This window comes from Bombyx mori, chromosome 4, assembly GCF_030269925.1.
Source record: "Bombyx mori chromosome 4, ASM3026992v2".
NCBI classification, from domain to species: Eukaryota; Metazoa; Arthropoda; class Insecta; order Lepidoptera; family Bombycidae; genus Bombyx; species Bombyx mori.
The window spans coordinates 5,631,679-5,658,644 of record NC_085110.1 but is presented as its reverse complement, the minus strand read 5'-3'; the positions used below and the strand labels follow the sequence as shown (position 1 = coordinate 5,658,644).

At 35.2% G+C, this 26,966-nt stretch overlaps 2 protein-coding genes across 2 annotated transcripts in view; one reads left to right on the top strand and one right to left on the bottom strand.

Moving 5' to 3' along the window:
• Positions 1 to 26,966, top strand: part of LOC101740151 (sodium-coupled monocarboxylate transporter 1) — a 44,501-nt gene that overhangs the window by 5,812 nt on the left and 11,723 nt on the right. Inside the window, exons 2-8 of the mRNA XM_004929303.5 lie at positions 8,982 to 9,194; positions 11,013 to 11,172; positions 13,060 to 13,125; positions 22,011 to 22,062; positions 24,574 to 24,641; positions 25,165 to 25,319; positions 25,972 to 26,112. Of these exons, the coding sequence (XP_004929360.1) occupies positions 8,995 to 9,194; positions 11,013 to 11,172; positions 13,060 to 13,125; positions 22,011 to 22,062; positions 24,574 to 24,641; positions 25,165 to 25,319; positions 25,972 to 26,112 (842 nt within the window). The 5' untranslated portion in view covers positions 8,982 to 8,994. The remainder of the gene's footprint in view (positions 1 to 8,981; positions 9,195 to 11,012; positions 11,173 to 13,059; positions 13,126 to 22,010; positions 22,063 to 24,573; positions 24,642 to 25,164; positions 25,320 to 25,971; positions 26,113 to 26,966) is intronic.
• On the bottom strand, positions 1,175 to 3,987 carry LOC119631228 (uncharacterized). The gene is made up of 2 exons (XM_038021837.2): positions 3,216 to 3,987; positions 1,175 to 1,550 (listed from the first exon to the last, which is right to left on the bottom strand). Exons 1-2 carry the CDS (start codon positions 3,605 to 3,607, stop codon positions 1,409 to 1,411), a joined length of 534 nt encoding a protein of 177 aa, XP_037877765.1. The 5' UTR covers positions 3,608 to 3,987; the 3' UTR covers positions 1,175 to 1,408.

Genomic DNA, 26,966 nt, shown 5'->3' with positions numbered 1-26,966 from the left:
AAATAAGTCTTGACTTAAAGGTCTTAGTTACTAGGTCATAAAATCCCTTAAAAACACTATTCTACTAATACTACTATAACTACTAATTCACATACTATGGGATTAAGGGTTATATTGGTGGGAACGTTTTGGATTGACAAAATTCGTTAATTAGAGGTAAGTAATTATACTTTTTTTGAAGTTAAAAATTCGTAATAAAGAGGTTGTTCGCAAGAAATCTTCGCAATGTAAAATGTAAAGGTATATTTTACAGTGACTCTTATGGACAATTCAAGGGGACAACGAAGAATTTGTTAAATTGAGGACGTGGTTATATTGAGATTCGTTATATTAAGGTTACACTGTATATTGCAACTTATCTGGTTTAACGTAACATTTAATTAGGTACATTATTCAGTTTTGAAATCAAGTAAAGTGATCTCAGGTCAGTTTTACTTCCTTTTTTTTATTACTTAGATGGGCGGACGAGCTCACAGCCCACCTGGTGTTAAGTGGTTACTGGAGCCCATAGACATCCACAGCGTAAATGCGCCACCCACCTTGAGATATAAGTTCTAAGGTCTCAAATAAGTTACAACGGCTGCCCCACCCTTCAAACCGAAACGAATTACTGCTTCACGGCAGAAATAGGCAGGGTGGTGGTACCCACCCGCGCGGACTCACAAGAGGTTCTACCACCAGTAATAATTCCTTGGTTAGTTACTATTATTTAGTGTTTTTTAGCTGATTGAACACTTTTCATTTTACATTATATTACCTTAAATTCAATATTCATTATCAAATGAGCGGTCCCTTTAATTTTCCTTAACGAGGTTGCTCATAAATTTTATTACGAGCTCTCTACTGCGATTGTTACGATTTCGTCATGTTAAGTATTTAAACAGTGCTCATATTTGGACATCGTTAGCATTTGTACTTATGGTAAGGCGTATTGTGAGCCTGTACTCCTATTGCCGCTACTAAACAGTAATACGTTCCGATTTGAAGGGTGGTACAACCGTATTATATTTTTGAAAATTTGACCTTGTTATGGTATGCCAATCACACTAATACCTAAGTCATACATCAATGCTTATAAACATTTTACTCTACTCTCTCTTTTCTTAAGTTCTAAACCATTGTTACTTATAAACGGATCCTCAGGGTGGCGGCGACAATTGAGACAATTTACATCCACACGAAATAATATATTCTCTTTAGTACACGTTACGGTGGGTAGAATACGAATGCAACAGAGATATGCTAACCGTCGGTATTTATACAATCATCTTGACCTATTTTAATACAAACTGAGTAGGTAATATTAAACATTGTTCATCTTAATTATTCTGCTGATTATTTACGTACAATTATTATTTAATAATATCGAATTATGAAATTACTAATTATATTATAAGAATAATAAGTTCTATATATTTCCTAAGTTCGTAAATAATTTATTATGTGAGGCCGGAAGTGTTGCTCGATAACATTCGGCCATCCTGTATATGCCGTGTCCCACGGCGATCAGCGCTGCTATTGGCGCCTGGTTTGTCGCTGGTGTATGGCACCTGAAATTGACATGTTTAAGCAGTAATTATATCTTGTATTATCTAATTCATACGACACAACTTTTATTTAACTTAGTTCACACACACCTTTTATTTATCATAGATCACACACACCTTTTATTTATCATAGATCACACACACCTTTTATTTATCATAGATCACACACACCTTTTATTTATCATAGATCACACACACCTTTTATTTATCATAGATCACACACACCTTTTATTTGTTGTACATCACACAGATTTTATTTGTACAGCTTTTATTTGTTGTACATCACACAGATTTTATTTGTACAGCTTTTATTTGTTGTACATCACACAGATTTTATTTGTACAGCTTTTATTTGTTGTATATCACACAGCTTTTATTTGTTGTATATCACACAGCTTTTATTTGTTGTATATCACACAGCTTTTATTTGTTGTATATCACACAGCTTTTATTTGTTGTATATCACACAGCTTTTATTTGTTGTATATCACACAGCTTTTATTTGTTGTATATCACACAGCTTTTATTTGTTGTATATCACACAGCTTTTATTTGTTGTATATCACACAGCTTTTATTTGTTGTATATCACACAGCTTTTATTTGTTGTATATCACACAGCTTTTATTTGTTGTATATCACACAGCTTTTATTTGTTGTATATCACACAGCTTTTATTTGTTGTATATCACACAGCTTTTATTTGTTGTATATAACACAGCTTTTATTTGTTGTATATAACACAGCTTTTATTTTTTTGTACATCACACAGCTTTTATTTGTTGTATATAACACAGCTTTTATTTTTTTGTACATCACACAGCTTTTATTTTTTGTATAATATAACACAGCTTTTATTTTTTGTACATCACACAGCTTTTATTGTTAACTGATGCAGCCTCTATCCTGAAATAGTTTGATTTTGTTTTATCAGTTACTTGCAATTCTGAGTCAGTAGATTGGTCAAGTATCATAACGTTCATACTACTTTGTAGACTCATTTTTATTAGTAATAATTTCCACGCGTGCTTATTAATCAATTATGTTTCCATTCAATGATTTTGTCTCAGATATTAATTATTTTTAAAAAGCAATCTTTCGACCTTACAAGTCCACCCAAAAGTACATGGGACATACAGCCCAGCTCAAAATATACAGAATTCATAATAAATGTTTCTTTAGTGTTAATATTGAGGTAAACTTGTACCAAATCAGCACTTTACTGTGATATTATACAGCTGTGTCCTAAATTCATCGGACAAGTCGGTCTGTAATTTTATTTCACTAAGAGTACTATTAAAAGTTTCACTACTACCCACGAATTTAACAGAATTTTTTGATATTGATATTAATCATTGATTCTCCGATTATTAAATCTATATCAGCGATATCGTAATTCGTTATTTCCACAAAGCCACAATAATGTTGTCTATATGAACATTCACGGGGATGTTCCTAAAGAGGTCGACGAGTATGAGCCTCCAAAACCTCTCATTGTAACCACGGAAGACAATCTTTAATTTTTTAACTTATCAGCATATGCCACACAGAATATTTAATTTGCTGCCCATGTCTATGTATGCAATGAGACTAGAGCCATTAATTAACACTATTTTTTTTTTTGCAAATCTATGCATACGCTGTATGTTGTAAATAAGATATTACTCACTTTTGGGTGTGAAGAGCTGGCCGCATACCATCAGCTGACCGACGTGTGTTCCGGGCGATGGCACACCTCGCAGCGCGGCTCTTTGCAGTTCTTTGTTTCATGACCTTCTCTTCGGCAGGCGTAACATTTCTTTGGTTGAAAGTCGGTCCCTCTTGCAACTGGAGCAACAGCACCTTCTCTTCTCCATGTGGTAGCCATTCGCGGATGTGTAGTATAGTTGCGGTGGTGTATCGCACAATCCCTAGCCGACCCACGAAGACATATCTGCATGATGAACTGGCAGTCTTTGTTGTCCCATCCATATACGTGATCCAACTGGTCGATCTTGTGCAGCCATCCCTTGACGTTGCTAGATTTTTCATCCGGCCGGAACGTTGGAATAACCTCCGCATCGGTTTGGGTGACACGTCGCATTTTATATCGCCTGTGTTTCTCAGCGGTCTCAAATCCGTCAATGCATGGGCCTGGCATAATCCCGCTTCTGAAGTATAAACGGATCCTCAGGGTGGCGGCGACAATTGAGACAATTTACATCCACACGAAATAATATATTCTCTTTAGTACACGTTACGGTGGGTAGAATACGAATGCAACAGAGATATGCTAACCGTCGGTATTTATACAATCATCTTGACCTATTTTAATACAAACTGAGTAGGTAATATTAAACATTGTTCATCTTAATTATTCTGCTGATTATTTACGTACAATTATTATTTAATAATATCGAATTATGAAATTACTAATTATATTATAAGAATAATAAGTTCTATATATTTCCTAAGTTCGTAAATAATTTATTATGTGAGGCCGGAAGTGTTGCTCGATAACATACTATATAACATACTCATTTCCTTAAGTTACTAAATCATTTGTATATTGTTTACCTTACGTCAAATCTTAATGTGTAATTAGAACATTAGTTAATATGTATTCCTCTCACATTAGTAATGTCCTGTCATTTACTAATTGTGTCGTTTTGGTTCCTAAATATGTTTACCAATAAGTTTCAAAGACTCATTTACTAATTGTTTAGTAAATACTATTCATATATACATTCTCTTTCGCCTTGAAACTCAAGGAGCTCGACATCAATCTTTCCAAGGTGACGGAGCGAATAATAAATACGCAATTCATGATGTATTTTGAGGATCGCCAGCTGATCAGTGACCGACAGTACGGTTTCCGTCGTGGTCGCTCAACTGGCGATGTTCTTGTATACTTTACTCACAGGTGGGCTGAAGCCTTGGAGAGCAAGGGTTAGACTCTCGCTGTAAGCCTGGATATCGCGAAGACCTTCAGCAGGGTCTGGCATAGGGCACTTCTTTCGAAGTTACCATCTTACGGAATTCCCGAGAGACTCTGCAAATGTTTCATTAGCGTTTTGGATGGGCGGAGCATTACTGTCGTTGTAGACGGTTGCTGCTCCGATACCATGACCATTTACGCTGGCGTTCCATAAGGCTCGATGCTCTTCCCCACGATTTTCATCCAATATATCAATGACATACTATCTATTGATGGCAGGCATTACTATGCGGATGACAGCACGGAGGATGCGCGATATATCGGCCATTAGGATCTCTCTCTCTTAGCGTGGTACTAGAGAGACGATCACAACTTGTGTCCGAAGTAGAAAACTCTCTGGAGCGAGTCTCCGTGTGGGCTGAATTGATCTTGGTTCAATTGACTCTGCTCCATGTGACATGTCCTTCTTCAAACACTTCAAGCTTATAACATCCTAACTCTGTTCGTGTAACATCAGATTTTTGAAAAGGATAAATAAATTCAGTGTGTATTAAAATAAAGTTTTTTTAAAACTACAAAACCACTCACCGCGTAACAACTTCACGTCTGAAAGCGGGTGGTGGTATTCATGCAGTGATCTCTTAAGACTCAAGTAACCATTTAACACAAGATAGACTGTGAGCTCGTTCACCCGTCTGTGCAATAACAAAACTATTGTATTAAGAACATTATTAACTTTGAAGGAGGTTTTTAAAAAAAATATCGACAGGCTTGGTTTTTTTTAAATGCTAATTTTAATCGGGATTATAGTATTATCGGAATATCAGCATCTCAATGAGGATGAAGATGAAGATCGTGGTAAAAACACGTCAAATAAGTGTTTATACTGTTGTTTTATCATCACATTCCTATATTTACGGCTTCCGTCATTCAGATAAAACAAATGTAAGTATCTAAGTCTAACTTTAACAGAAATGAGAGCTACGGTTTCATCTCGTGTTTATTTTATTCATAGCATTTAGATACCGACGATTCGAATACTTTTCAGTTCGTTGTTGTCGAGGCTGAGCAAAACTAAATAATTAAAAGGCTTAGTGATTAGCATCGTAATAGAAGTAAGCCGGGAAAAATAAAATATGATATTTTTTTATTTATTTGCACTGCATTTTTTCTACATTTTTCTGGCATTAAAACGCTATGATAATAATCCACAAAGTAGGTATGGAGCAAAATGCAATTTTTAAAACTCTTCAACCACTCAGCAGTAGCCGAATAGACACGGGAATGTTGATAAAAAAAAGTCCTCTGTTTATGGCAGATAAAGATTTGGCCATCCACTTACTATTCATACTAAAAAGCCGATCAAGGTTACGAAGGAAAGGATACGAAAAAGTTCTGCGCGAAGGCAAAATGTTTTAAGTAAAGAAATGAATATGCAGTCAGAACCATGTCACCTATATAATTTATACCTAAAAGATGATTAAAAACTTTTAGCTGAGAAAAAACGACATTGATGTTAATAGATATTTAAACGATAATTTAAAATTAATTTGTAGTTTAATTAAAAAAAAATATTAGGTGGCACGCAAAGGGAGATAGATCACAGAAAGAATAATTACTTACTTAGATTATTTATGGCCCGATAAAAAACAAATATAACAAATTGTAATTTAAGTTATATTTTTGTGTGAAAGTATCAAAATAATCGCCGTAGTGAATTAAGGTCTTAACAACACCAATTATTCATTACCAAGACTGACGATTTCGGCAAGACTCAATTCCGGGTCATAGAACTTGAAGTACACAGGCGTGGCTGAAGGTTAACAGAGTTGAAGAGTAGCCGTCTAGTACCGTCTTAAACAATTTGATTATGATCTTCTTTAGAGAGAATAGTATGTAATACTAGATGTTTTCCTAATTTGGAACCCCTAAAGATGGTGAATAAGGAATGTATGTGTTACAACCGATTACTAGCTACAATATTTATTAAGACCAACGGAGATAATTTAAAATGAGACTTAAATTTGTTCAATGCCGCTGTAATACTGTATAAATGAAAACTCACGAAAGTAATGAATGTTTCATGTAATAGGAAAAAAACGATTTTTTCTTGTTACAATAGTTTTGGCAAGATTAATTTTAATTTTAAGTTTTACTGGTGGTAGGAACTCGTGTGAGTCCGCGCGAATTGGTACCACCACCCCGCCTATTTCTGCCATTAAACAGTAATGCGTTTCGGTATGAAGGGTGGGGCAGCCGTTGTAACTATACTTGAGACCTTAGAACTTATATCTCAAGGTGGGTGGCGCATTTACGTCGTAGATGTCTATGGGCTCCAGTAACCACTTAACACCAGGTGGTCTGTGAGCTCGCCCACAAGATTCATCTTTCATAAACAATACTTGCCTAGAAGAAAATAAATACAATTTTAAAAGATCAGTTATTCCTAATATGCTTTAATAAAAATCTCATCAGCTTCGACGTTAATGATGATAAAAATAAACAAGTCAAACGTCTTTAAATGAATCTTCAAGGTTATGGAAGTGCATTTAGAACAACGCGGCGGAATATTCCTACAAGTCGCTCAAGAAAAAAATGTCACCTAATTAAATCATTTAATAAAACAGTAATATCTGTTGTGTTTTTACATTGAAAAGAAGTAATAAAAATCGTAAGGGCCTAAACTAAAGAAGAGTAATAGAAAACACCAGCGATTTAATGAATAATTTTTTGTCTGTTTGTTTGTTTGTTCACAAATAGACAGTAATTAATTTAAATCGGAATATAGGTTCGTTTTATGGATATCGAATTTAAAAAAAAAGTTATCGTCACTTGAATTGATTTTTGGAATTGACTTTTATTTTTACTGTAAAATGTTAACAGTTACATTGGAAAATGCTATTATTAATGCAAAAATAACGCTGTCGGTCTGTTGCGCTTTCACACTCAAAACACTCAGCCGATTTGGCCGAAATACGGTATGGAAATAGTTTGAGCCATTAGAGAGAATATAGGCTACTTTTCGTCTTCTGAGCACGGGTTTTTACCTACGATATAATAAAGTGTAGTCCAAGTAGTTGTAGGCGAAGCTGCGGGAGAAGTACCTTAGTATGAAACTTATTACTAATACATATTTTTTTAAATTTATTCTTTCAAGATGTCAGTAACTACAAAATGGGAAACTTAAATATATAAAATTCTAGTTATGGTCCAATTTCGATAAGTGGGCGAACACTAAGAAATAGTATTTTTTGGCAATTTGTTTTTTAAACGCTGCTGCTTAGTAATATTCTTCGAAAAACTCTCGATGTGAAATATAATTGTTTTCTTTGAGGCAGTAATGTACACAACTCCCTACCTAAAATTACCTTATGCTACTATTTCGACCATTACTAGTCTAATATATAGATTTTAAGCTTCTGGGGTTGATCAGATCTGTTCATATGAATAAAAATCGTATTCTACATGTATTTTTTATCGAGGGTAATATTTCCATTCGATAGAGTGAAAATATGAAATTATTTTATTATGATACACCAATCACGTAAGTTTGCTTGTCCGTCCTATTTGGAAATAATGGCCCAGTGCCAAGACGAAACGTCATTATTACGCAAGAAAGTTATTAAGATGACGAAAAAAAAAACTTATTCTAGTACAAGAAAAACGTATATTTAGGTTTTAATTCATTCACAAACCAAAGTGTTAATAACAATTGTTAAACTTTCTATTGGCACATATGAGTAGCCGTCTTGCTAATATGCAGTTATCGAAATCTTTAAATGTCACAATAGTAATATTAACGCCTATTTTGATACTAGTTGTGAATGTGTTGATGAAAGTAGGTATAGTAGCGCGAAGATACTTTAGATAGGCAGCGGCTTGGCTCTGCCCCTGGCATTGCTGAAGTCCATGGGCGACGGTAACCACTCACCATCAGGTGGGCCGTATGCTCGTCTGCCTACAAGGGCAATAAAAAAATAATAATAAAAAGATGCATACTAAGATATAGAGTTGGTATCAACCCATGGATTGAAATACAGTACAGATGCATGACTGAACCTATAAGGGTGCGAGCTCTTGAAATTCTATATACTAATTGCGAAGTGTTAGTGTCTTCTAGAACAAATGGCTAATGGTCTCAAAGTATAATAACTACATACATATCGCCATTAGCAACTACCATTTGTTACTATTCAAATTAACGTTAATTTTCACTTTACGAAATCAGCTGCTAATATTATTCGATCTCTTTTAGCTCGAGCCTAAGGTAGCTTTATGGATAAACTAGGCAGGAAAATGGTTTAATCATGTGCGGACTCATTAGCTACAGATTATACCATCTTTAGAAAATTATCCTAGAATTTAAAGACTAGAAAAAGTTCTTACTTTACTGAATATAATAAATACTAAAATTTCCTAGATTCGTATGAGCTATCCGTTGGTTTAAAAACAACAAATAAAATTTGTGTTTTGTCTAAATGTTTTCAAATTTGGTAATCTTAATTCGTATTTTAACAGATAATCATCCAAAATGGTCTTCACGATGAAAGAAGGAGGTTTTGGGGTGGGCGATTATGTGGCGTTTGGAGTGCTATGTTCAGCGTCATGTGCTGGAGGCATTTGGTACAGTGCCGTTGGATCTAGAACTAAAGCTGTCGTAGACATCAAGGATTACCTCCTGGGAGGAAGAGCCATGTCTACTTTCCCAGTTGCTATGTCGCTTATAGCAAGGTAAGTTAATTCAATGATAATTGGTATTAAATATTGCTGTAAAATTAAACAATCTACAACGAGAAACTTTTCAAAATAAACCCATTTGTTGTTGAACAATATTTTCACAATAATACAAAATGAATCTTTATGTTCTTACCCTTATTTCCCATTAAGTGTGGTCAGCTTGCAGTTGGTCAGAAAACAACTCCTTTCTGAGATCACTTTCTTTGGGAACGGGACCTGGCGTTTAAAAATTAAGATAGGAATTATTGGGAAGGTTACGTCAATTCCCCAAGTAAATTACTACAAACACCGGCAGTTTTGGGAGATGTGATGTCACCTACTCTTTCTACTACTATTACTACTTCTTATTTCACTATAATCAGTTAAATGTTTTACAATGTAACTTATATCTTGTAAGAATCTCATATCGATACTTATCTAAACATTTTGACTTTGACGAATAGTTCAGAAAAATTCACAAGCAACATCCGGTTCCAAAGTACGCTTAGAGAATTACATGACAAATATAGACATTTCTAAATGATGAAATGAATAGTGAATAAGATACTAGTAAAAATTACACTTTGCAACGAGTGTTAAAAATCTAATTAAATTGGTTTTATTTTTTTTCGAAACAAAAATTTCGAAATAGCCGAATTAAGTTTTTCAATATTCAAAACTTAAGTTACAGAAAAACGTTTGATTTATTATTTACTTCCATTTAGGAATTGGTTATTTAGCAGTATGTATTATAACTTTTTTGATTGACGATCGAATGACATATTTGTTTCCATAACACACGTCTGTGTGAACGCTTCGTTGTAAAACGTTATCATCGTTTTTATGAAAAGTCAACGTAGATCGGTATTTAATAATGATGAATTACTTTCAAATATTAGGACTTTACCTATGAAATCGCCGTTTAGTATACAAAAATTTAAACCCGTATGAGGTCGATTTTTGTCGAATAGGAGCACCCGGGACAAGCGGTTAACCAAGACTGGCCGGAGACTCGGGGACCTCTCCGTAATTCTGTTCAGCTCTTCACTGCATACATCCGCAGGGAATGCTGGTGCCATTTTGTAAGAAACTGTAATGCATTGGACAGGTGCTAGACCATCAAACAGTGGGCATGGCGTTTTTGGGGGTAACTTAACAATGACGAGTGGTGCATTCACTTGTAGCGTTCAGTCCATACACTTCATTAATGTTATGAGCCGTTCGTGCGCCATTACTACCGCCACGGAACTTGTGTTCACATAATTACTCGTTTTTTTATATTGTCCTTATTTATGAAAAAGATACCAGTGTGGTGAAAATAAAACACTAATCAATAAACAAATGATTAAATTTGAAAATAGAGTTCCATATATTTTAAATAACATTCAATTTATTTTGGAATTAATTGCCAGCCATGTATAAATTAGGTTTCAAATGGCCAGTATTGTAAAACGGCAACTTCATAGTTAAAGAAGACATATTATTTAGAGAAGGCGCAGTTTCGGTGCTAGATTCAATTTGTATCTATTATTATCGATGTACTCTCATCGATGCTAATGTGTCATGATAAAAAATTCTATAGGAAATACTGTTAGGTAGATGTTATATGGTATGTACATTATATAAATAGCATCTTCGAACGAGTTCCGTTGTGACGGAAAATTATAAATTGCGTCACGACTGGTGATTGGATGTAGTGTGAGCTCCCAAGTGTATTATCACCGGCTTGCCACTTTTCCAAGGTGAGTGGTGGAATTCCCGTGGTGATTTCTAAGACACTATGCTAGTATAAAAATAAAAATATGCCATGAATGACACGAATGTTGATAACAGTTACGTGTCAGGGGTGACGATCCTGGGTACGCCCGCGGAGATCTACAACTACGGGACGCAGTACTGGTTGGTGATCGTCGGTGTCACACTCAGCTGTGTGGTGGTAGCTACAGTTTACTTGCCCGTATTCTGTACGTTACGGCTTTCGTCTTCGTATGAAGTAAGTATTTACTACCATGGTACTAATAAGTTTCACTTCGATTTTAACAAAGACATCTCTATATTATTCTTGTACTGATTAGTCTTTATGTAAATCGATATATGGAGATATCCACGTATATACTATAATTATGCTGTCCGATTTTATCAGATTTTTTATACTTTAAGATAAAATTTTGAGGGCTGAAACGGCTATTTGATTTAAGCGACATTTTTGTAACTTTACAGGAGAGCCATTAAAATTTTACAATTTAGAAAAACATATCATAACAAAAAAAACTTCTTCAGCTATTTTAATGGGGTAAACTTAATTTAAGTTCAATTAAAACATCGAATGGTTGATGCTAATCTCTATATATAAAAATGAATTGCTGTTCGTTAGTCTCGCTAAAATTCGAGAACGGCTGAACCGATTTGTCTAATTTTGGTCTTGAATCATTTGTGGAAGTCCAGAGAAGGTTTAAAAGGTAGATAAATATGAAAATGCTCGGAATTAAATAAAATAACAATTTTGTTTTTCCTTTTATGTGTCCCCGGTCGGTCTTTTATTTATCGATTGAGGCACTACGAAGTCTGCCGGGTCAGCTAGTACCAAATAAAATAGACCTTTAATTTAGGCGAAATGTCGCTTAAACCAAATTGCCTTTTACCCCTCGATATATAATAGAATGGAAAGCCTCTATGAAATCACAACGCATAACAGGGAAACGGAACAGCACAGTAGGTACACATAATATGTCAAAATTGACATTACAAACTGTATAAAACTCAGCTGAGCGCAACTTTATTACGTGTGACGTTATTTGCGGGTCATGTGTCCGACGAGCTAACCACAGATCAAACATACGGCGACAAATGTATAGTGCGTTGTGATTGAAATAAAAAGAAATGTAAAAATTTACATATCTTTAGAATTGCTACAATGAGTTTAATTGTTTGTTATCGTTTCACGTCACATAACTACTCGATCTATCATCATGAAATTTTGCATACGTATTGTAATGGGTATAGAAAAGAATTTCATATATTAAAAAACGAGAGTAGATTTTTTGTCAAAGTTACATTTTTAAATACTATTTTTAGGTTTTATTAATGCGGCCCTGTTGCCTTATTCCTTATAAGAAGATGGCTTTTGTATTTCAAGTGTTATTACCAATTTTCGACAGCCCAAAATTGAATATGTAGAGGAATATTTGTCAATACAAGTGATTTCGATTTAATATCTAAATGTGGGTATTTTTTTGGTTCCCGTAACAGATTAACATCATGTGGGCTGTGATCTTATGCCCAACGATACTAACAACAACGATTATCAAAATAATAATAGAAAGAAAATCGTCAGTAACATTTTGTTTTTTTCTGCTACAGCACCTTGTTAAAGTATAATGTGAATTGTATTAAGTCTTTTGAACTTTGAAACTAATGCCTGACTTTCTTCACACGATTTGATTAGCATAAAAGTGTAGATTTAATAGTAAAAAGAAGCAACAAAACAAATCTCCTAGTATTTTGTAATAAATGCTTGGCTTGTATAATATGTTGATAGCAAAGCACGTGTTCGTTCTCGATTAAAATAATAATAATGCGTTTGGGTATCGAATACCATAAAAACTGTAAAACTTACAATCAAATTTTAAGCGAAATGTTATAGGTATCGTAGATCGTATCGTAGATCACATCAAAGAATCACGGATTTTCCGCAAACAAATTGTTTCTTGGATAAACAATTTATCTCGTGAAGTTACCTGTTTTAGATCTAATCTCGGTTCTAGGTATTCCATCAAGCTGATACGAGAATATGTACTTTGCTCTCTAACGCAAAAATTGTTTTATAAAGGTCGCTTCACAGAGTGACCGTTGTGTATATATTTATTCATTTTTGTTTCAGTATCTAGAATTGAGATTCAATCGCAACGTGCGTGCCGTCGCTTCTATTCTATTTTTATTGGACGAGGTAAGTTGTTTATTATTAATATGTACGAGTACTAATGTTTTTATTAACCTTTAATTTTAACCTTTCTCAATAGGAAGAAACAATTCAATCGACAATTGACAATTCACTCAATAAAGAGTGATGCTCTTCTTTTTGCTTAAGCTTTTTATTGGTCCAATTTCTATCAACATTTTTGAAGAGACCTTATGTATTATGTTAAACTTGAGTAGCTATCTACATTTAAAAATGCTACGGAAGATCAACACCGTTGTAATATAAGAAAATGTTTAAAATTAAAAACTGTTCCAAGAGTTTGTTAAATAAAAATATTTGCAATCTTTACATAAGTCCCTTTTGATTTGAAAACAATAATGTTCGTGGCTTTACGATTCATACTGTAATTGCCTTTTTAGTTAATTGTAACTTCGCTATGTTCAATACGAAAAAATAATTATTATTCTTGACGTCAAACGCACTTGGTTTACTTGTGTCGCTGCTAACGAGCGATCAAAGTAGCCATTGAATTTTGTTTAAATAAATGACTAGTGAATCGACTAATGAATTTTTGAATAAGGTACATATATATTAGAATTTTATATTTTTTCGGATTTTATGGTACGTGCAGTGTATACACGGCATTACTATTTGGCAGTGATCATTGACTAGATTATCGCGATGACGTTTCGTTTTAAATCGTCTTCAATTTCGCAATCGACTAAATAACAAACAAAAAATTGTGATACTAAAATGAACTTCATAACCGATTAATTCTCATATATATTAAGAAGAAGCCTATCAAGTTAAACTTTGTATATGCAGGAAGCAACCATGGTATTTAGTTTGAAGAGTACATCAGGATAGTGCAATTGAAACTTCAATTTTAAGTCTAGGATTAGCAATCACTTTCACGTTGTAGTTTCTGTAGACACCAATAACTTCTTAAAATTAGTGTGCATAGTGTGAGTTTTTTAACGTTCTCGATAGCGTAAAAGTTAACTCAAATGTGTATGCAGTTGGAACAGCGCCCCTTTCGCCATATGTAAGCAAACGTTCCAACTCCATATAGATTTGAGTGAACTTTTACGCTATCGATAACGTTAATAAACTCGCACTACGCACACAGGTCGGTCGTTAGATCGTCTGCCTTAAGCTAAGAATAAAAAAGTGTGTCAGGGGGCTATTAATGCAGGCGGAAGTATTTGTCATATATTAATATCGTAATGTGTACATAATAGTCTACTGCTATTCAGCTCGATCGCAACATTTACTTCGAGAAGGCCGTTGCGTGACACTGGCCATCGATGTCATTATAATGTTACGTATCTACATTTTTTCTTCCTATTAGAGGTGTGATAATTATAGATCGCGATGCTTTGACCAAAAATATAATTTATTTTCGCTAGTGACGTCGTGGTACGAACGCATTAGTTCCACTAGCGACTCACATTATCATTACGACGTTACAGAATGGATTTTTTTAAAGTTAGTTGTTTGCTTTTTTGTTTAAAAATACATTGCTTATTTGTATACTACTGCAAATTGTTTAAAAATACATTGCCTATTTGTATACCACTGCAAATAATAAGTTTGAAAGCTTGTCAGTGTTTTTACGAGCATACCGCGGCGATATCTTCTAAACGAATTATAGGTACCTATAAAAGTGAACATTTTGAGGTTTATTTGTTTGTTTTTTTATTGCGAAAATGGACGGACGAGCTCACAGCCCACTTAGTGTTAATTGGTTACCGGAGCTAATAGACATCTAAAACGTAAATTCCGCCACCCAACTTGAGACATGAGTTCTAAGGTCTCATATATACAGCACAATGGGCCCACTCTTCAAACCGAAACGCGTTACTGCTTCACGGTAGAAATAGGCAGGATGGTGGTACCTATCTGTGCATGTTATTACACGAAGTTATTCTTTTACCCTGGAAGTCATTATTACGTATTTCGTTAAAAAATGGCACCCGCCTGTGGGATTCGAACCCTAGCTCAGTTGTATCGCTCTATACGAATTCATATCGTCTTATCAGGATTCATATCCTTTAGGCTACGATGACTTGTTGTGTTCACGTGCTGTTTTCATTCTGAGTGGAATCTTTGTAGAGCAGTTGGCACTTCAGGAACCATTTGTGTTCGTCGTGGTCTAAAAGAAAAGACGCCTGGTGTACTCTGCATCAAGCGATACCACTGACTTTGCCATTGTTAAAATCTCGCAGAATTCGTATATTCAATTTTTTAAAGGAAATACAGTACGCATTACCGGGCGTGAATACGAGCGACTTCAACTATAAACGAATAGCATCGTATTATAAAAATCAACTACCGTAGGGCGTTTTTATTCGTGCTTGAATAAGTATCAAGTATAGGGTACACGTATCGGAAGACGTAGCGTGGGTAGGCCTCCCACAAGATGGACCGACGACCTATTGAGGCTCGCGGGGATCCGCTGGATGCAGGCAACGCAGGACCGGTCTTTGTGGCGAGGCCTATGTCCAGCAGTGGACGTCTGTGGGCTAATAAGAAGAAGATAGGGTACACGGTGCTATTAATGTCACCCCGTCCCACATAAACATAATACATTTAAATACCAAGTTTCCAGTTTTAAAATTATGCTTTAGTGCCAATCGATTTGTAGTTAGTTCGCTTTATCGACAGCCATTTAAAAAAATGTCAAATGTTCGCGAATCCTATATTTGAGTCGACTATTATCAAACCCGGCAATGTGACTTTTGAACAATTATTGGTAAATCAGAAAAACGAATTATTGACTTTGTATTCCATTGGCAGTCACAAAACTCTTCTGAACGACATCTTAGATAAATAACAGGTTAATTATTAACCTTTATTAAATGCAGGTTTTGAACCGTATTCTTTGAAGGAGACGATTATATTCAAATCAATCTGTATTGACATATCAATAACATTTTTTTGTCCAAATGCACAGATTGCCACCTTTGATAATAGACGACTCATTTATCCAACAACTAGCTGACCCGGCAGACTTCGTAGTGCCTCAATCGATAAATAAAAGACCTAAACTTTTATATAAAATAAACTTAAAGCAAACAAAAGGAACCCGTCCGACGGGGGACACACCAAAGGAAAAACACAATTGTTATTTTTATTTAATTCCGAGCATTTTCATATTTACCTACCTACCTTTTAAACCTTCTCTGGACTTCCACAATTAAAAGTCGTCGTGGCCCAAAGGATAAGACGTCCGGTGCATTCGTATCGAGTGATGCACTGGTGTTCGAATCTCGCTGGCGGGTACCAATTTTTCTAATGAAATACGTACTCAACAAATGTTCACGATTGACTTCCACGGTGAAGGAATAACATCGTGCAATAAAAATCAAACCCGCAAAATTATAATTTGCGTAATTACTGGTGGTAGGACCTCTTGTGAGTCCGCACGGGTAGGTACCACCGCCCCGCCTATTTCTGCCGTGAAGCAGTAATGCGTTTCGGTTTGAAGGGTGGGGCAGCCGTTGTGACTATACTGAGACCTTAAAACTATATCTCAAGGTGTGTGGCGCATTTACGTTATAGATGTCTATGGGCTCCAGTAACCACTTAACACCAGGTGGGCTGTGAGCTAGTCCACACATCTCAGCAATAAAAAAAAAAAAAAAAAAAAAAAAAAAAAAAAAAAAAAAAAAAAAAAAAAAAAAAAAAAAAAAAAAAAAAAAAAAAAAAAAAAAAAAATTAATACAAGACCAAAATTAGCCAAATCGGTCCAGCCGTTCTCGAGTTTTAGCGAAACTAACGAACAGCAATTCATTTTTATATACATATATAGATTAAGAGCATTGTATAATTACAATGTATGTATAATTAATTACGTTTATTTTGTCTCTACATTGTCTTGTCTAATGATATCGTTTTGAGGTCGCAAACCATGCGATTCTAAACCTTTTTTTCCTCACGGGGTAAATCTACCAAGAACTTCCACACCTCTCCGCTGAGGACTTATTCAGGAGAGTACAAAGAACTCTTTAAGGTAGAACGGAAATCAACCGAAAAAAGTTCTGTGATATGCCTCCATTGTGCCATTTCGGGAAAGTCTATTTTATTCGCTTATGAACCTATAATGAAGTCTGTAACATTCTTCTATGATACGCTTTCAAGAGCCACAGTAATCATGGTCTCGTCAGCCAAGTTTCCTGGCGCTCACTAACCTAGACCTATACAGAAAGTAAAAAGTTTTCATTCAGATTATTTATTTCTAACTAGCGACCCCCCTCGCTTCGCTTCGGAAACGTTAAATTTTATTATTGATGATAGCTGAGTCCCCGATGATACCCGCGGTTATTGTCGTACGGCGGGTGACGCTGCGGGGCGAAGCTAGTCTAAAAAATGCTAGCCTAAGTTACTCCTTCTATCATCAGCTACCTATCAGTGAAAGTCTCGTCAAGATCGGTCCAGCCTTTTCAGAGATTAGCCGAAACAAACAGACAGACGAAAATTGTAAAAAATGCTATTTTGTTGTAGGTATGTACCGTGTATATATTCATATGCATATAGTAAAAAGCGGTCATTTCAATATTATAAAAAAATATTCCAAATTTATTTATATGTATAGATAGGTATTGGTATTTAAAAGGTTCGGTTTTTAATACGGTTATTAATGTGAACCGATGTATAAAAACAGGTTCCGGCAACTGAACTGAAAGTTCGATAGATTTATCAGCGAGATTAGATAAAATTCATAAGCATTTTGAATTGCGTTTGTGACGGTAATGTTGCTTGCGTATGTGTATCAAACTGTCTCCAAGGGCGTTATAAACTCAAGTATCCTAGCGGGATATCAGTACTCGACATGTCAATACGATGTTAAGAATTTTTGTTTAAAACCGTACATAAATATATGTTTTACCTGTTGAGTCTCTATATCGGGCAAGGATTATTAAGACACGTGTTCAGTTAAGTGACTAAAGTACGAGTATATTGGGATTATAAACTATACTATCGACAGCCCGACAATCCCGAGACTGACGTAGCATCTCTGCAATATAATTATCGCTAACACATACATATTAATAGTTGCTATGGGGACATTTGTGTTCCCTACATAATTGTTATAACTTTTAATATCATTAAGAATATCGAACATCAGTAGGTAATTTTTTCATGATAATTAAAATTTTACGTTTGCTACATATCGTTCGTATCCTGCAAAAAAATGAAATTATTTGAACCTATAGTCACAGAAAGATTCGATCAAACAAATCTCAGCGGGTTTGACTTTTGATTTAATATCGTTGTGTTTATTATTTTTTAAAACCCAATAATAAGTTAAAAATCTACCATATTTAAAGATTGTCCTATCTTGTCGAAGCCTCAATAGTAACGTATAACGCTTCTTTCACATCCTAGAAACAGGAATTATGACTGCTTCGCGCTGCAGAAATAGATACTTTGGTTTTGCCCACGGGTCCACACGGGTAGTGTTGGCTTACAATAAGCCCTGCCGTAAAATGCAAATGTATGCAAAAGCTCTCATCTGCTTTCGATCAATGCAATGCAATATGCATTTGCATTTGGATTTACTAGTCTATATTATGATAATAATAAACCCGTAATATATATTATATCGTAACAGATAGATCGTAGATCACTATTATTTACATAATAATGAAATATCTAATTGGTTTTTCAAGTGCTATACCAGGCATTACATTTTTTTGATGTAAAGCTGTGTAATGTTATTATTCATAAATGATTATTTTAATAACATCTATTGTCATCAACGTTCTTTTGTGGTTTAGCGATATTTTGTATTCATTATATGAAAGGTCGCAGTATATTTTTTATTATTAAGCTGAGCGTTACTCATAGCCCCCCCCCTATTGTTCAGCTCTAAACGTATTAGATAACGACCGTTTAAATCGGTCTACAGTTAGTTTTTCAGTACGATATTTATTAAAATAAAATGTAATAATTACACGTATTTCTTAAATTAGTGATAAAGCTCGGAATTGAGAGGGATTGCTCTGTTGTTTTTCCAAAAAATGTTGTTTGCATTTTCTATGACAGTTGTGAGTGTTGACGTCATTATTCAAAATTGAATGTAAAACGCTTGCGACTTTCTTTTCAATTTAAAGCTCAATTGGTTAGAGTTTACTAATATTGTTTTCGGAGTCGTTCTATTTAGTTTCATCTATTTTCTATTTAATCGTATCTAATAGGGCTTATAATAATAATAATAATAGTTCATGACAAATTTTATTCTGCTTATCAAAATAAAAGTCATACATCTAATTAAAACTAGAGGTCCCGCAGTAGTCGAAATTCGACTATAATTAATTGGAATTGTAAGTTTGTACACTATTATGATTGTATTTTATATTTCTATAATCACAAATTTCGCCAAGACTAGACTATAAAAATATTAACAAAGGCAAACAATATTTAATCTATTCTCAATTTGATAACAGACGCCAAGAACAAAAGTTTGACAATAAATAGAATGCATGCGTGTGTGCGTCAAATACATGGTATGTAGTGTGTATAATGTTTTCTTTATTGATTTAATGTATCTTTTATGCATTATTTAAAAAATATATTAGCATTGTGCACTTCTTCTCTATATTCTCTATAAGTGTGGAAAATTTCATGCTCCTCCGACCGCGCAATTTTCGTAAAAAATGATACAAAGTTTTTGCTTCACGTATTAATATATAGATGAGTTTAATAAAAAAACAGCATCTTCATTGTGCGTTATACCTACTTCTTTCTTTTTACAGACCTCGATATGATTGCGCATGATTGAATCAGCAGTATATATGAGTGTATAGAATAGAGGTCGTTCGCTTAACACATACACGTACTGATTGATGTATAGGGTATTGTTTGTGGACTTTGATCGTTCGATGTGGCTCGGTTGCGAAGAAGATCAACATCGTTTGTATCGAATTGAATTCCTGTCAATTGTTGTTGTTAATGAGAGATTGTTTTAAAGATGCAAGATATATTTGCTATTATTTTGTATGCACTTGAAGTAACTAGTGCCTATTATTAGGGCAAGACGATCGGTGTACTCTTGTTGAGTATTCTGATAATGTCAAGGTCTAGGTTGGCCTCGCGTAGGCTCCGTTGGCTGGTGGTATAGTGTGGGAAACCAAAACTAGTGGGTAATTCTGTCTTGCCTGTTTCTGTCGAAAAGCAGTTCTAAGACCTATACCACTAAAGGTGTGGCAGTGGTACAAGGTGTTGTAGACTACTGGCTCCAGAAGCACCCGACAATCGGTCGATCGTGAGCTCGTCTGGGTATATTTTGTCAGAAAAAAAAAACAAACGTTTTTAATTGTTTTTGACAACAAAAATATCAAGGTTGAGTTTGAATTCCTGGTGTCGTTTCATATTAATTGATAGAATCCGCCAATAAATACCTTTTAAATGTACTTGATTTTTTTTATCCAAGTATCTTGTATTGTATATCATCTTAGGAATACTATTATTATCTATCTATTTTTTTTAATGACTTTACAATTTTTCTAATCTGATTTAGAAAATAATAATCTATCATATAAATTTTTTTTTTTTTTTTTTTTTTTATTGCCTCTGTAGGCAGACGAGCATACGGTCCACCTGATGGTGAGTGGTTACCGTCGCCCATGGACTTCAGCAATGCCAGGGGCAGAGCCAAGCCGCTGCCTACCATGTCTACTATAAAATAGAGCTTTGTACAGTTAATACTGGTAGTTGGGAATGTTTCTAACGAACCACTATCTATATAGGGTAGGTGCAGTGCGAATCTTTTCAACAAAAAGTCTAATTTTTGTAGCGATAATAGTATAACCGAACAATGGGCACTGTAAAACGAACTAGGTATTCACAGCTTGTCTAAAATAGTACAGGGGACGTTACAAAAGCAGGAAAATAGTTCACGCATTTGGAATTCCTTATCTGGAGACTCGAATATACGCATTTAATACAAAGAATTTAATTCGAACAAAATACCTCGGACCCAATCCTGAACAATTATTGATTTGGTTATTATCTATTATGAGAACTAGCTTGTTTCATGATTAACGAACTTTGATCGCTCACTGTTAACTACTTCGACGTCGTAAACAGAACAATGAAACGAGACTTTCAATTGAATAGTTAATTAACACAAAACATATTAATCGGTGTCTTGACGTACCTACTGTTGTTTGACCGATTCATACAATCATAAGAGTTAATGAAATTAATTGTTTTGTTGATTGAGAGAGCGCATATACTCGTATATTTATTTATTTATTTATTTAGTCTACTTACAAATTAACAGTATAAACCAAAACATTTGTAAGGTATTCATAATTAGCTTAAGTAATTTCTATCAACAACAATAAATCGCTGCAAACCATCATATTATGTATATATAGTTCCGTATATATATTTCTTATATTATTACTTATATGTGTGGACGAGCTCAGGCCCCACCTGGTGTTAAGTGGTTACCGGAGCTCTTAGACAATAACAGCGTAAATGCCGCCAGCAGAAATAGGCAGGGTCAGGCTCACAAGACTAACTACAATTACAACTACTATAGTAAACTATAGGATTTACAAGGAGTATAATATAAAAAGGATATTTACAGGTAGAATTGCTGATGTTTATGAGCGACAGAGGTCACCTTACCATATGGTGGGCTGTATACTCGTCTGCCTACAAAGATAATAAAATAAATATAAAGTTGTAAAAATCATGTCCAAACTTGAGTTTTCATTTCATATTCCCTTGACTACGGTATACATATTTCTAAATTATGATACGATTGTTTTCATACAACATCTAATCAAAAAAGTAAATATTGTTTCAGACATATTATCTCAGGTTATATTTATTTGGTAAATGAAAATGGCGCCGCGTTAACAGCACAAAAAACTTTATCATCGGTTTCTTTTCAGGTGTTGTTTCTACCGATGGTTGTTTATGTTCCGGCATTAGCTTTTAATCAATGTAAGTACATAGTATTTGTTTTAATTGTTTTTTTATAAGTTTGTTTTTTGTTGACAAGAGATCGTTCTGACCGTCCGGTAGGGCCACAATCAGGTCGCTAACTACCGCGAAGGATTATCCTCAAATTCGTTTAACAAAGAAAAACTGTTGGATCTTATTACCGATGGTACTAGTTAAAAATGCTCTCTAAGAATGTGTCGTCGCGACGTTGAGCGTAGCGGCTCCGTGTGGTTTTTTATTTTATTTTTTTATTGCCCTTGTAGACAGACGAGCATACGGCCCATCTGATGGTGAGTGGTTAACGTCGCCCATGGACTCCAGCAATGCTAGGGGCAGAGCCACTCCGCTGCCTGCCGCTAAGTACTCTCCACGAGCCTCGTTTGAAGAAGGACAAGCCATAGAGCTCGGGAAACACCGTGGAGGGGAGCTCATTCTAAAGCCGGATGGTACATGGCAAAAAAGATCTCTGGAAACGCACTGTGGATGAACGAAATGGGTCCACGTAGTATGCATGAGCTCTATTCAGGTGGCGGGCTGTACGATAGCATCACAAACAATTCCTCAAAGCATTGTAAAATGTTGTAAAATGAACTAAATGTTGTAAGTGGTTGTAAAATGAACTACGGATGAGAACATTTCGGACATTTTCTCGGAGCATTCCCTATGGAACATACAAATATAGAGACAACCGTTCTTTGTATTTCAATACGACTGGCAGGCCCTCGTCTGAAAAAGAAACTACATATTTTGATTTGACTTCATTCTAATATTCTATCTGATCCAATCAAATAAAAGCTATCTATCTAATAAGTTATAACCCAACCGAATTGTAATAACAGTCTTGAATTCTTGTTTTCATGGAAGTGTAATTTTGTTTTGTTCATGTTAATTGAAAAGTCAACCCTAGTGATAAAATCATTATGAAGCTCTAAGCGAAATATGTTCTAAGTAAAAAACATATATATGACTCTGGTATAGACTATGTTTATTGATAGTTTCATCTTTTACAAGCACAGTTTATTTTGGACTTAGGGAAAGTCTACCTTAAGATTGTTGAAATTGTACGTATTTTATACTCTTAGAATGGAAATAGGTAAAATTTAACAGCTATGTAAATGCAATAAAATTTTCCGCGATAAGCGAGTGTCGGAGGTAAAATAATTTCAAATTTTAAGAAATGATAATAGAATATGTATGCTTGTTATCGTATTTTTTGTGTGTTTTGATAATTTAAGAGCATCGTGATAATGAGTGGTTGTTTAGCATACACTATTTTCTACGCGCATATTAAATAAAAAATTCAAGTGTATTTTTATGAGATGAAGAGATGACCTCTGAACCCAACCATATGTAAAATGTATATAGTATGTCTTGAGGTAATAGGTCGAAGTTCCATTGCAGCAATGATCGGTCGCTGTTCTTGTCGAACTTGTCGAATGCAACTCCACACACACAACCAACTAAGTTTATCGCCGGATCTTCTCAGTCGGTCGCGATTCCGATCGGTAGATTCAGCTTAGCACTGCTAGGGCAGATGTTAGCAAAATTTTCTCAGGGTGAGCCCCGTGAGCTCGAGTTAGATGAAGCCAGAATAAGCTGACAGCGATTAGATTAAAAAACAAGCATGACTGTCCCGACCTTTATGCTGAAATGCATGATGATAGACAGATAGAAATTCAGAACTAAAAAGCAGAAAAGTAAAAGAGTGAATAGAGGAAGTTTGCACGGAACAACAAGGGAACAGTGTGCTTAGTGCGAGTATTTTAACGTTCTCGATAGCGTAAAAGTTAACTCATATTTGTATGGAATGGGATCGTTTGCCTACGTTTGCCGTTAGGGGCGCTGTTCCAACTGCATACAAAATTGGGTTAACTTTTACGCTATCGTGGACGTTAAAAAGCTCGCACTAACCACACAGATTGTGGAGGTCTATTGCGAAGATCGACACTTGTATATTGTATGAGCTGTCGAAATATTTAGTTTGTCCTTTCGCTGATTTAATTTGGGGCATGAGCATACAATTTTTCTATCTCAATTTGTATTGCATGCCTGGTCATACCCGTATCATTGTATCTGAGAATTTCAAAATATAGCTTGGAAATGTATTTTTTTTTAAATTATCCGTAAACACAGTGCGATACCTATAAGAAATAACGCCGTCTATCGGTCATTACAGTAAACTCATTTACAAATTAATAATACATTATATAATATGTAGAAGAACTTTTATACTACTCGTAGAACCAAATGAAATCGTAAAAATCTATCCAATTGTTTTTGCGTGTTGCGCACATAACCGCGTGCCTCTATCATTTTATTCATACATAATATTAATTTGCATGTTTGACATTAATGTATCTTTATATTTATAAGCTTCATATTAAGTGAACAGTATCTATATTTATCCAGTTGCCTTGTTGCATCTACAAAATTAAATAAGGGCTATATTTCATCGTATTTTTTTTTTTATTTAGCATTTGCAGTATTATAACTCTTTTTATTTTTTTCCAGTGACAGGATTCAATGTCTTTGCCGTAGGTGGTATTATGGTTGTCATATGTGGGCTTTACACAGTATTAGTGAGTAGCTGATTTTGTTTTTATCTCCAAAATAACACGCATAATATGCAATAATGAACTCTATATAAGTATATGTAACACTTATTTATTTTACACTTACACCTATTTACACTGTATACCTATTTATTTGTGTCATAATCTTATAACTTTAGTTCATTAAGAGTTACTCAAAATTCAACTATTTAGGGCAATGGAATTAATAGGAGAAAAATTTTGCATGCAGGGATTGCATGTTTTATGGGTGAAATCGATAAATTAATAATTGCAATGCTACAGTAGGTAATTTTAAATATGTAAAGACTTCTTCAGACCACGCCAAATTTTTAATTATTCCTACATGTCTTTATTACGCTGTGCATAAATTTTGTATATCTCCGATCAACAGCAATCATATCCTTTTTCTGAATACATCGACTTCTCTGTTTTCCTTTTCTCCATTAGTACATATAAATGTTAACAATTGGCTAAGCAAATAAGAGTCATATTATTATGATGCCGTTTGTTAAAAATATACGGCCCCCAGGGTGGTCTCCGCGCCGTGGTATGGACGGATTCAGTACAGACCGGTGTTATGTTCATCGGAGTGTTCCTGGTGGCGGCCGCCGGCACCATCGCTGTGGGCGGAGTGAAGGCGATCATCGATGTCGCCAATCAATCAGGGAGATTGCAATTGTCAAAGTAAGATTCGAGAATTGCGAGAATTTTTATCGGGAGGAGGATCAGAAATGACGTGTTTTCCCTGATGGTAGGACCTCTTGTGAGTCCGCACGGGCAGGTACCACCACCCCGTCTATTTCTGCCGTGAAGCAGTCATGCGTTTCGGTTTGAAGGGTGGGGTAGCCGTTGTAACTATACTGAGACCTTAGAACTTATATCTCAAGGTGGGTGGCGCATTTACGTTGTAGATGTCTATGGGCTCCAGTAATCACTTAACATCAGGTGGGCTGTGAGCTCGGCCACCCATCTAAGCAATAAAAAAAAAACACGTGTCTGGGGCGATCGTCTAGTCCATGCCGTTATCGTGCCTTGCCATCTTCTTAGAGAAGTGTTCTGACGCTGCCTTCAGATATTTACTTAACGGTTCGAATTTTTAATCGTCGTAAAGATCTACATTCCTCACATACCACAGCGCTTCGACGGCTATCCTAATAAAAACATGGAGACTTGTTTACGTGGGTACGGGCGAAGACTACACTTGCATAAGTCATGACCGTATGCATGCACTACACTATCTTGTTACGAAGAGACAATTTGATTTGCTTGTCGATCATGGGATAGGGCTTATCCATTTTCAGAAGTATTGTTTTATTTTTAATTTTACTCTGGACAGTTGGAACTTTTCGCCATACGAACGGCAGACCGGCTGGGGCGCTATATTCGGCGGCTTCCTCTACTGGACCTGTTTCAACTCCGTCAATCAGACCATGGTTCAGCGTTACATAGCCCTCTCTACCAAAAGGAAAGCTATTACGTGAGTATCTCTATAAATTAATATTAGTTTCTTATCCACCACCATTCAATTTTTATTGGGTGCACTTTTATCGGGACTATTAAGAGTGCACCGAATATAAATTATTCTAAAATTTAATTTTATTAGAAGAATCCGATAGTGATTAATTTTTTTTTAAAAAGACTTGTGGCACACGGGGACTGACTGCCGCGGTAAAGCTATTGCAAAGCAGCATTTTTTATCAACTTATGCAATTACAATTAGACAACTATAATTTAATATTTAAACAATAATAAAAATAACACCACGCTATATTTATAAACATTAACAAAAGCAAAACATTAACTGTCCCCTTCACACTCATAAGCTAGACCGCGTGAGAGAGAGATGGGCAGACTTTTCATCATGCAGTGCGACGTCACGCCGCGCGCTTATTCACAAACACTACACGCAGCGCAACGTGTGAATGTGTTGAACGTGAGCTACATAGTAGGCGTAGTGAGGGTGTCAGGTTATTTTCGTTACTGAATTTCTTGATTCAGTAGCCGCGCTCAAGGCCCGCGATAGAAGCTATGCAATAGCTCAAAAAATTATATGTTATCGAATTCTAGAGTAAAAGTTAGAAGTAAAATTATAATTGGGGACAAACTCAGCCACAGATTGTGAGAAGTATTCGTTGCTAATCGAAAATATTGTTGAAAAGAATTATATTATTTTAATGGTCCGAAGTACCTACACAATCAAAATAACCCAATTAAAAGGGGACCACCTTGAAGTCGAATCCGAGCGATCAAAACAAGAATCCACGTAATCTGTTCAGTCACGGCGGAGAAACTGAGACACATATCTACGTATATAAAAAACATACGGTCCGA

What these genes read in the sequence shown, in the direction of transcription:
- LOC119631228 (XM_038021837.2), bottom strand. Translation starts at nt 3,607, where the DNA reads ATGCGGAGGTTATTCCAACGTTCCGGCCGGATGAAAAATCTAGCAACG. An exon ending in CCAGCTCTTCACACCCAAAA is followed by an intron (nt 1,551 to 3,215) that starts GTGAGTAATATC and finishes TGTCAATTTCAG; the next exon opens with GTGCCATACACCAGCGACAA.